This window comes from Salmo salar, chromosome ssa02 (assembly GCF_905237065.1).
Source record: "Salmo salar chromosome ssa02, Ssal_v3.1, whole genome shotgun sequence".
Taxonomy (NCBI): domain Eukaryota; kingdom Metazoa; phylum Chordata; class Actinopteri; order Salmoniformes; family Salmonidae; genus Salmo; species Salmo salar.
This window is the reverse complement of record NC_059443.1, coordinates 30,829,868-30,841,281: the sequence shown is the minus strand read 5'-3', so window position 1 is coordinate 30,841,281 and position 11,414 is coordinate 30,829,868. Positions and strand designations below refer to the sequence as shown.

At 45.2% G+C, this 11,414-nt stretch overlaps 1 protein-coding gene and 1 long non-coding RNA gene across 4 annotated transcripts; both read right to left on the bottom strand.

Moving 5' to 3' along the window:
* Window positions 1-158: 158 nt before the first annotated feature.
* Window positions 159-3,378, bottom strand: LOC106579786 (endonuclease domain-containing 1 protein). The gene is made up of 3 exons (XM_014159961.2): window positions 2,761-3,378; window positions 1,417-2,154; window positions 159-1,163 (listed from the first exon to the last, which is right to left on the bottom strand). Exons 1-3 carry the CDS (start codon window positions 3,085-3,087, stop codon window positions 612-614), a joined length of 1,617 nt encoding a protein of 538 aa, XP_014015436.1. The 5' UTR covers window positions 3,088-3,378; the 3' UTR covers window positions 159-611.
* A 1,779-nt stretch (window positions 3,379-5,157) lies between these two features.
* Window positions 5,158-10,218, bottom strand: LOC106579789 (uncharacterized). 3 transcript variants are annotated; one of them, XR_006760695.1, is made up of 8 exons: window positions 10,010-10,218; window positions 9,675-9,779; window positions 9,483-9,553; window positions 9,239-9,291; window positions 9,007-9,076; window positions 6,435-6,542; window positions 6,107-6,189; window positions 5,158-5,708 (listed from the first exon to the last, which is right to left on the bottom strand). It is a non-coding gene; the product is annotated as an uncharacterized lncRNA (long non-coding RNA). The 3 variants fall into 3 exon arrangements; XR_001322751.2 differs by having other exon boundaries at window positions 6,107-6,196; window positions 10,010-10,217; XR_006760694.1 differs by having other exon boundaries at window positions 6,107-6,196; window positions 9,675-9,776; window positions 10,010-10,085.
* Window positions 10,219-11,414: the final 1,196 nt, after the last annotated feature.

The window sequence follows — 11,414 nt, the reverse complement described above, 5'->3', positions numbered from 1 at the left end:
GGCGGTCTGTAAGGATGCCTTTTCCAAATTGACAATGACATTTGTCCAGACTCTCACTCAGACCAATTATTGCAGTGTTATGAATGTGCAAATTAAAACGATCCAGCTTCAAGGCAAAATATATTGATAGACAAATGAATAAATTGCATTAGTCTGAGTGGGTGTGATCAATCAATTATTCTTTTTTAATCAAGCAAGCATATAGTTCATAATGTAACATCAATTCTAACACCTATTACCATATGAACTCACACAGTGAAAGCATATTTCCCAAAAATAATACCATATTGTAATTGATCAAATGGCCAGCACACCCATGGGGCTACCCTGCTTCACTTTCTGACACATATACCATTCATCTCAGCTTTAGTCTTTTGGGATCCTGCTTCTTTACAACTAAGAAGTAGTAGAAGTAGAAGTCATCTACTTTAGGGAGCAAAAAGATATGAAAATGTGTTGTGTGCCTAACTATGCATTTATGTTAGACAGCTTAGCTAGAGGCACTGGCATTGCGGTGTACCCATCAATTCTCTCTCGCTATCTGGTGCATATTTACATACTTTATAAGAACAAGATACACAATTTTCAAGGTTTTCAATAAATCTGCAATGTTATTCATGAACATTCTCTGTAGACCCAAACCATCCACAGTTCTGGTCCTGCCCAAAGGCCTCCATCACATTCCCCACAACCGTTTCCGTGCTCCCTAATACTAGCCCCCCTGCCAACCTCACCACATTCCCCACCCCGTTCCCACACCTCCACGCCAGCTTCCCCATTCCCCCACCCACTGCCTTCACCTGCCCTCCCATCTCAGACACCACCGACCCCACATACCCCCCACCCTGCTCCCACGCCTGGTCCCCAACCACCCTGGACACCCACCAGGCGCTGTCCACGATCCCCCTGAATATGCCCACCCCGTCCCAGGCCAGGGTGCCCACCCCTGTGACCCCGTCCTGGCAGCTGGTGAACAGAGAGCCCACCAGAGGGGCTGTAATGCAGTAGAGGGTGGAGAAGCACATCTCCCCCACACCAAGTATCAGGCCTGTGACTGAGCCGACCCCAGACACCAGGTCAGACGCCATGTTGTAGAACACAGAAAGGATGTCGCCTGGCAGGGCAGACAGGACCCCCAGGTCTTCCTGTAGGACAAAGGCCACCTAGACGAGGAGAGGAGATATGTTCTGTTACAAGATATTATAACAGAAACGTATTTTTGTGATCAGAAATATAAAAAGATATGGAACCATCATGTGTTATTGTTTTTACCATTGAGGACCACTTTGAAACGAGCGTTTTAATTAATGCTTTCAAGTGATATCCTCTGAGTCCACCTTGTACATTTTGTTTAATATGTCTGTTACCCAAAATAAATTCAATTCAATCACAGTATTGCATTCCATCAGTAATCACCTGTCCAGGGATCCCAATGAGGGTGGAGACTACAGGGCGTAGAGGGGCCATGAGCAGGGAGACAGAGGAAGTGATGATATACACCAGAGGGCTGCCGGACGACTCTGTGTCCGACTCAGAGGCCAGTGTCTCGTTGTCCACTGAAGGAGTGATGAGAGGTTCTGTGTCGGCAGGTAGTGCCTCTACGCTTCGGTCAGTAGTCTTATCTAGTGTTTCCTCAATGGCGTCTGGCCTTGCGACCGCTCTTTGCTTTTCTACGACTCTGACCATCGCATCGCTGAGCAGTGTCACTATGTCTCCCTCTGTTTCCCCATTTGCTTCCCCGCAACCCTCTGAAAATAGATCTGTCACTCCAATCATGTGTTCCAGCTCCTTAACACTCACCACCCTCTCCTCTCCCCCTGTCTCTCTCACTACCCCCACACTGAACCCACTCTGTCCCTCTGGGCCAGCACAGCACACTGCAGACCACTGCACCCCAGCCTCACACCCCCCCTCCCCACCCTCCTCCATCCCGGGCCCCAGCCTGAGCCCTGTGGCCCCTGTCAGGACGTAGAGCTGGCCCCCTGTGGAGCCACACTGGGGCAGGACGCTGCTCTGGATCAGCTCTGTAGCTGGGGAGCCCCACTGGTGGAGGGGAGAGTCAGAATGAGATTGGGGTTTATCCCCCGCCACATCCCCTTGGAGCAGAGCTGGGGTCACCACTTGGGACCCTTCGTCCTCTTCCCCCTTCTCTGTCTAGGAGATAGGTTAGGAATCATTAGTCAAAGTGCATATATTGAATCACTAATGCAATTAGTATTAACATCATGATAAATGAATGTTTGGCCCTTATTTGGGTAAAGCCTACTGTACATTACAGTACATTTAGTGTCAATGCAGTTTGTAAATAGAGTAGGATAGACGAGGACGTCTTTTACTCAGGTGTCATGGCAGAAATAACATGCCATGCAGACCATTCTAGTCTCGTGAGTGTTAGGGAGCTTGTCTACTGACAGACATCTGAGTCAAATATCAAACTGTTGTTCACATTCATCTTTCTGTTCACTCTGACTTGTTTTAACAAGGCCAGGTTTGCATGGAATGTTGATATCAACAGTAAGTTGACTGCCTCTAAAGGACGAGAGTTTCCTTTCACTTGAACAAGTCTCATATCACAAAAACATTACTGTACTACAGCTGGAGGAAAAGAGTGGTATACTGTTGGTTTGATCATGTCCGCTATAACTTGTGTGATTGTGTTGAGAATGTACACTAAACTGTACAAGGTAGTACTTACGCAGTCCATGCATGACAATGATTCCACTGTTTCCACATAATAGAAATAAAATAATCCTCCCTTACCCCCTCCTCCTTTCCTCCTCTCTCCCTCCATCCTTGGCTGAGATGAAAGGCAGAGTAAACAGCTGCGTCACAGGTCGGGTGGTAGAGCGTGGCGAACGACTGTCCCCCTGGCAGCCTGTGACAGAGGGGGGTCAGGAGGGGCCCCCCACCTACAGAGAGGCCCAGGGGGGGAGTCTGTCTGTAGAAGCTCTGTCTGCAGAGGGAGAAGCCTGGGTCTGGTTCTGATAGTGCCGTGACTGGTAGAGACAGCTCCAGAGTCAGCCCCAGCAAGATCCAGCCTGCAGTACTGACACTGACACCAGCAGGACACCACCGCAGCAGCAGCATGGTGCGCTCAGCAAACCCACACACTCACAGAGAGAGAAGGCTGGTAAATAATCCAGAGGTTTGTGCTGTATCTACGCAGATGGGAGAGGATAATGGCCGGTAGCTAGGGTTGACAGCCAGGGAATCTCTGGTATGTCGTTCTTTTATCCCTTTCTCAATCTCTCCTTTCTTTTTTTCTCTTCCACCCCGTCAGCGTCTCCACCCATGTCTTTCTCTTTGGACTGTGTGTGCTGGGCTGTCTGCATGTGTCTGGGCACAGTCTTGCTTACACTCTGCTTCTCCCTCCCTCATTGACAAGCTCACTATTCCTCCCTCCCTCCCTCCCTCCCTCCCTCACACACTCTCCCTCTAGCTACACCTCTACCTGGCTCTCCCTCCCTCCTTCCTCTCTCTTTCATAGCTCTTTTTGGTTACACCTTACCTCTCATTACTGTTAGGCACACAGCAGACCCACACCCAGTAACAGGTTCCTATTACCTGTAAGTCTGCATTCCCAAACAATGTTTCCGCAAGGTTTGGCTGTCTGATTGACAGCTCAATGGTTCATTTTCTATGGTAAAACACACACCTCTTAGAAAGTGCTGACTTTATTTTAGCCGAGTGCTTATGCATGCACTATTAGGGTGCACAGTGAAACCAAAGCAGTATATCTTACAGCAGTATATCTTACAGCAGTATATCTTACTGCAGTATATCTTACAGCAGTGGCCTAGTGTTGAATATCACACAGTAGATCTATCCACCACCAAGGTTCCAAAATAGATTCTATTGACTGAATTACATTTTCTCTGCTATAAAGACAAAATGATTTTAGATTTTGAGTTTCAGCGGCCACTTGGTTTGGTAAAGCTGAGGGAAACGGGGAAATGTATCCACTCTCAAATTGATAGAGGGAGTCATCCAATCCAATCCATCGCAATCTCTGTGAGATGACAAGAGAGGAAAGACGAGAGCATAATAATTAAGCTCTTCACCTATGTGACCTCTGACATAGGGGGTCACAAACCAGGTTTGTCCTGCTACGTGTTATGACTGGGATCACATGGAGTCTTCAGCGCACCCTTGGGCCTGACAGTCAGAACTGTCTGGTAGGAGAATTCCTTTTATGGGATAGGCTACACATCAATGCACATCTGAGGGAGATTAGGCTAATAGTTTGACGTGTAATTTCCACCAAGAAAAATCTTTATCAGTGCATAATTAGTTTTCTGACAGTGTCACACTGTTCCTTATTATATTTACTGACAGTTATTAGTCTGTAGCAAAGACATTCATTATTCCCTCATTACATCCTTTGTCTGTAGCTTTAGGTTGTTTGGATGCATTCCATACTAACAGCTGCATGGCTGCTGCGGTATGAGAGCTTTTGGGTGTGATAGTTTTGGGTTGGGCTTTATGCGGCGTTCATAACCAAGTGGGAAGGTACCAATTACCAGTTGTCAAGTCGTAAATAACAGTTGGATGCATTCTCAACTCGTTGAGAAACGCTGACTGGCTAATGGCCAACAATCTGTGTCAACCATAAACTAAAAGTACAGTTATAATGCTTGTAAACAAATTACATTTAACTGCCGAAAATGCTGTTATCGAGGTAATTTCCTTAGTAAGTGACGTCAGAGGTCAGCATGTGCGAGAAGTCAGAGCTCAGGGATAATAGACGAGTTTCTTACTAGTTTTTACGAGTTGAAGGGGAATTCAAGTGGATTTTTGCCAGTTGTAAGTGGTAAAAACCACCTTCCCATTTGGTTATGAACGCAGCATAAAAGGCTTTTGTCTCATTTTTACATTTTAGTCATTTAGCAGACGCTCTTATCCAGAGCGACTTACAGTAGTGAATGCATACATTTCATAAATGTTTTCTCTGTACTGGTCCCCCGTGGGAATCGAACCCACAACCCTGGCGTTGCAAATATCATGCTCTACCAACTGAGCCACATGGGACTGTCTCCAGGGACAACCAATAAAAACAGTTGTTTTGAGTAAAAGCGCAGTACTCCATGTCTGTGCAGCACATACTATACACTCTACTACCAGTCCATCAGGCTTTCAACAACAACTACCAGAGTCATCTGAAATGTTACCACTTTAATGCAATTTAATTTTGGAAAGTCATTGGTAGAAAACATAACATCTCCATTATCTCCAACAGAAAATTCCTAATTTGACAGTTTTGTATAAAAAGGTAGGTGCTACATGTATACAGTCCTGTTGCTGTCCATGCCTTCAATACCATTTCTTCCATGACTTGTATAACAGTAGAAGGCAGTAAAATGACATTAAAGGAGTCGATTAGTAACACATTGTGAGAGAGAAATATTGTTGCAGTAACCTGAAGGTCCAATGGGGGGAGCTTGGCTAAGCATTTGACAGTGGGAGGGGTTGAATCCAGACTCACATTATGGTCTTACACACTCTTTCAAACAATCCTTTACACACACACACACACACACACACACACACACACACACACACTTCACTCGTTGGGGATATCGATGACAAGGTCAGCCTCTTCTCCTTCCCCCCTGTCGTCGTCTCCTCCGTCTGAGTCTCTGTCACTCTCTCCCTCCTCCTCTGCCGCATCTCCACTCAGCATCTGCCTGGGCACCCAGTTGAACGAGGCGCTGGATGTGGGAGGGAATGAGGAAGATGGAATGAGAGATGCAATTGAGAAAGAGAGTGGTAGATGACTTGGACTGAGTCCCAAATGGCACCCCATTTCCTTTATAGTGCACTACTTTTGACCAGAGCTCTGTGGGGCAAGAATAGGGTTCCATCAGGGATGTAGTTCGTCTACTGAGGAAGAATAACCCTTTAAATGAATGGTCAGGAATTGAAAATGAAGAGTCCAGGATATTATGGCAGTACATTACTTCATTGATGATGTCCCAACGTTATGGACCTTCCTATAGCCTACTGTAGGCCTGCACCTAACCTGTCATATGTAGTGCAGTTATACTGTGGAAACATGTCTGTTTCCTCATCTCCTCCTCCTCCTCCTCCTCCTCCTCCTCCCCCTCACCTTCCCCGATGTCTCTTTCTTGTGTTTGGGCGCCTTTGTCATTCTCTCTTTCTTCATTCTCCCAGCTGGTGGAGCCAAATACGCTGGAAACTTCCCGCCACACACACACACACACACACACACACACACACACACAAATACAGCCCCGAAAAATAAAACATGATAGACAGCAAAAGATACAGTAAACATATAATAAAACAATATTAATAATGCCCCAAATCAAAACAGTGATTATCTTCGGTAATGAGAAAACGATAATGGCAACAATCAATGATGCTCTAGTTATTGATTGTATAGATTCAGTGAGGTGAGCGTGATCATAACTCACTGTGTTGAGGTAGGGGGTACTGCCGGACGACTGGAGAGGATTCACTCCAGAACGAGAGAGAGAGAGAGATGGGAGGATGAAGGAAGGCCTACACCAGGGCTACTTCTCCTGAGAGAGTTCACAAGAGACAGTTGAATAAATGTATTTTTATTTATTTCACCTTTATTTAACCAGGTAGGCCAGTTGAGAACAAGTTCGCATTTATACAACTGCGACTTGGCCAAGATAAAGCAAAGCAGTGTGACACAAACAACACAAAGTTACACATGGGATAAACAAACGTACAGTCAATAACACAATAGAAAAATGTATGTACAGTGTGTGCAATTGTAGAAGATTAGGGAGGTAAGGCAATAAATAGGCCATAGAGGCAAAATAATTACAATATAGCATTAACACTGGAGTGATAGATGTGCAGATGGTGATGTGCAAGTAGAGATACTGGAGTGCAAAAGAGCAAGAGCATAAATAACAATATGGGGATGAGGTAGTTTGGTGTGCTATTTACAGATGGACTATGTACAGGTGCAGTGATCGGTAAGCTACTCTGAAAGTTGATGCTTAAAGTTAGTGAGGGAGATATAAGACTCCAGCTTCAGAGATATTTGCAGTTCGTTCCAGTCATTGGCAGCAGAGAACTGGAAGGGAAGGCAGCCAAAGCAGGTGTTGGCTTTGGGGATGACCAGTGAATTATACCTGCTGGAGCACGTGCTACAGGTGGGAGTTGCTATGGTGACCAGTGAGCTGAGATAAGGCGGGGCTTTACCTAGAAAAGACTTATAGATGACCTGGAGTCAGTGGGTTTGACGACGAATATGTAGTGTGGGCCAGCCTACGAGAGCATACATGTCGCAGTGGTGGGTAGTATATGGGGCTTTGGTGACAAAACGGATGGCACTGTGATAGACTACATCCAGTTGCTGAGTAGTGTTGAAGACTATTTTGTAAATGACATCGCCGAAGTCAAGGATCGGTAGGATGGTCAGTTTTACGAGGGTATGTTTGGCAGCATGAGTGAAGGAGGTTTTGTTGCGAAATAGGAAGCCGATTCTAGATGTAATTTTGGATTGGAGATGCTTAATGTGAGTCTGGAAGGAGAGTTTACAGTCTAACCAGACTCCTAGGTATTTGTAGTTGTCCACATATTCTAAGTCAGAACCGTCCAGAGTAGTGATGCTAGATAGGTGGGCAACAATCGGTTGAAGAGCATGCATTTAGTTTTACTAGCATTTAAAAGCAGTTGGAGGCCACAGAAGAAGTGTTGTATGGCATTGAAGCTCGTTTGGAGATTTGTTAACACAGTGTCCAAAGAAGGGTATACAGAATGGTGTCGTCTGCGTAGAGGTGGATCAGAGAATCACCAGCAGCAAGAGCGACATCATTGATATATACAGAGAAAAGAGTCGGCCCGAGAATTGAACCCTGTGGCACCCCCATAGAGACTGCCAGAGATCTGGACAACAGGCCCTCCGATTTGACACACTGAACTATATCAGATAAGTAGTTGGTGAACCAGGCGAGGCAATCATTTGAGAAACCAAGGCTATTGAGTCTGCCGCTAAGAATGCGGTGATTGACAGAGTCGAAAGCCTTGGCCAGGTCGATGAAGACGGCTGCACAGTACTGTCTTTTATCGATGGTGGTTACGATATCGTTTAGGACCTTGAGCGTGGCTGAGGTGCACCCATGACCAGCTCGGAAACCAGATTGCATAGTGGAGAAGGTACGGTGGGATTCGAAATGGTCGGTGATCTGTTTGTTAACTTGGCTTGCGAAGATTTTAGACAGGCAGGGCAGGATGGATATAGGTCTATAACAGTTTGGGTCTAGAGTGTCTCCCCCTTTGAAGAGGGGGATGACCACGGCAGATTTCCAATCTTTGGGGATCTCAGACGATACGAAAGATGTTGAACAGGCTAGTAATAGGGGTTGCAACAATTTTGGCAAATAATTTTAGAAAGAGGGTCCAGATTGTCTAGCCCAGCTGATTTGTAGGGATCCAGATTTTGCAGCTCGTTCAGAACATCAGCTGTCTGAATTTGGGAGAAGCGGTGGGGGGGCTTGGGCAAGTTGCTGCAGGGGTTGCTGAGTTGTTGGCCGGGGTAGGGGTAGCCAGGTGGAAATCATGGCCAGCCGTAGAAAAATGCTTATTGAAATTATCGATTATCGTAGATTTATCGGTGGTGACAGTGTTTCCTAGCCTCAGTGCAGTGGGCAGCTGGGAGGAGGTGCTCTTATTCTCCATGGACTTTACAGTGTCCCAAAACTTTTTGGGACACTGTGCTACAGGATTCAAATTTCTGCTAGCCTTAGCTTTCCTGACTGACTGAGTATATTGGTTCCTGACTTCCCTGAAAAGTTGCTTATCGCGGGGGCTATTCGATGCTAACGCAGAACGCCACAGGATGTTTTTGTGATGGTCAAGGGCAGTCAAGTCTGGGGTGAACCAAGGGCTATATCTGTTCTTAAATAGTGAGATAGTGAGAGAGAATGGCAAAGATGGAGAGAGTGCAGTAATAGAAAGAGTGCAATTTGAAATATTGTCTGTGTTGCTGGCATGCTGCATCCTCACTTCTTTCCTCCGTCTCTCTCCCTGGTGCCCTCTCCTTCACTGTTCTCAGAAGAGGCTGTGGCATTAGAATCTGAAACACAACATGACAATCAGACACTGTACATCAACATACTAACATGATCCATACTGAAAATACTCCACAGCAAGGCAGGTAACTGCATTGGTTGAGGTATGAAGAAGAGAACAGATATTGTGGAGAATGAAACATTGAGACTTGGTGCTTAAGACCTACTTGAGGAGTCCTCGTCCACCTGCTCGTATTGTAACAATCGGTCCAACAGAAAACTGCAAGAGAAGAGAATAGAAGCCCAGGAAAGACCATTTTAAACTTTGAACATGCTTGTACAGTATTTGTACACGTTCAACAGGGGTGTATTTATTAGTAGCACATCGTAGTAAAAGGTTTTGCTACAGTGTGACAAATAAATACACCCCATCTGTCCAAACTAAACAAACTTGTAGATTCACCCACCCACCTTTTATCTCTGGACACTTTGAGCAGCTTCCTCTGGGATCTTCTGAGCCCTTCCTGAAAACACTCCTGCTCCTAAACGGAGACGAATAGCGAAATACAACAGTTCAACTCTGTAAATTACAGTTCCTTGGCTAATAGGTGTTATTATAATAATAGCACGTCATTGACAATTGGATGAAACATTAATACTCACATAAACCATGAATTTCAATTTGCGTTTGAGATTTTTGTATTTCTGCTTGTAGTGCACCTCCATATCGGCATTTCTGACGCTGTGGTTGAACCGTCAGTGGACCTGCTATACCGGTAGGGAAATTGTTAGTGTCGTGGTTATGTTAGCTATATAAAAGCAGCTTGTTGGCTAGCTCACGGCTAGCCGTTCCAGTACATGATCGTTGTTTTCTTTAAGCATTTAGCTGGAAGCAGAAGAATAGCAATTGAAAACGCTTGAAAGTATGATAATAAGGAGACGAAACCACGTCATTATAAGGTTAAATAGCTTGAATTAATATGAAAAATCCTTCATACCTCTCGTTTGAATGAATCTGTGCGACGTGCTCTTTGTTTACGTCTGTTCTTCTTCTTCTTCTTTAGGATGTGGTTGGCAGTTCGCATATACCGCCACCTACTGTACTGGTGTGTGAGGCCATTCACGGCCTACCTACATTACATTATTTAGTCTACTTTCGTTTTTTGTGTGTATGTGTGTGTGTGCGCGCCATTCTTCTTAATTTTGTATTGGCGGGTTTCAACCAACTGAAAGGTGCATACACCCCCACCTACTGTACTGGATTGTGAGACTGGGCACAACCTCCCTATTGCGTATTTCTCATGTATTTGTCTTTTCAACCCTTGTATTTCTGCCTACTGGAATGTGAATTCATTACACTTTATGATGCAAAGGTGAAGAGAAAAGGATGGGGAAAAGGGAAGAAAAATGACCCTACACACGAACCCTACAGTTGCACCCATTACAACCTCACCTCACCACTAGTTGGGAGTCATTTTCAAGCTCTGGAAGTGACATTTAAAACAGTGGGTGGGGCCAGACATAGAGCCAGAATGAAGGAAATAATCTAACCCCTGCAGTGGTCACATAAATAATATACATAAACCAGGGATCTAGGCTATTTTATGGAGAGTGAGACCTATTCATACCCATGAACAATAGGCCTTATCAACTAATAATTATGGCCCAAACAAGATGACCTTGAATACAGAAATATGAAAAACAAAAGCAGTCGCATTTCCGATAGAGAATCGTTCTGTTGCATATTAAAACAAGTGAATCATGTTCAGTGTGTGCACCTCTGCATGTGAGTAATATTCATAATAATGCATTGTGCTAGTGTTCTGTATTCTGTCCACCCACAGTACTGGAGTAGACTACAGTAGTTTGGTTTATGGCGCTGAAGGTGCAGCTTGCTCACTTCAGCAGAGCACACAGCAGTCACATCGTCAGGACCCAGGATAATGAATTATAGATGAGGAACATTCCAGAGATGAGTAATGCTACCTCTGCACACACACACACACACACACACAGCCAACCAGCCAGGCTGTGTGTGTGTGCATGTGTGCATGTGTGCATGCGTGTGAGTGTATTAGAATGGGAGAATGCTAGAGGGAGAGAGGAAGGCAAGGAGAAAGAGTGTGTGTATGCCTACGTGTTTGTGTGTGTGTGCGTGTGTGTGTGTGTGTGTGTGTGTGTGTGTGTGTGTGTGTGTGTGTGTGTGTGTGTGTGTGTGTGTGTGTGTGTGTGTCAGTGTGTGTGTGTGTCAGTGTGTGTGTTTGTCTCTCAGGGGGAGAATATTGCTAGAGAAAATGCTGACTGCTTGCTTTTATACCAGTGCTCCCCACTCTGTTTTCTTTATGTCAGGAAGAGAAGGACCGATGGAAACTGACCTCAGTTTGCCCTACATCTACCAGTATT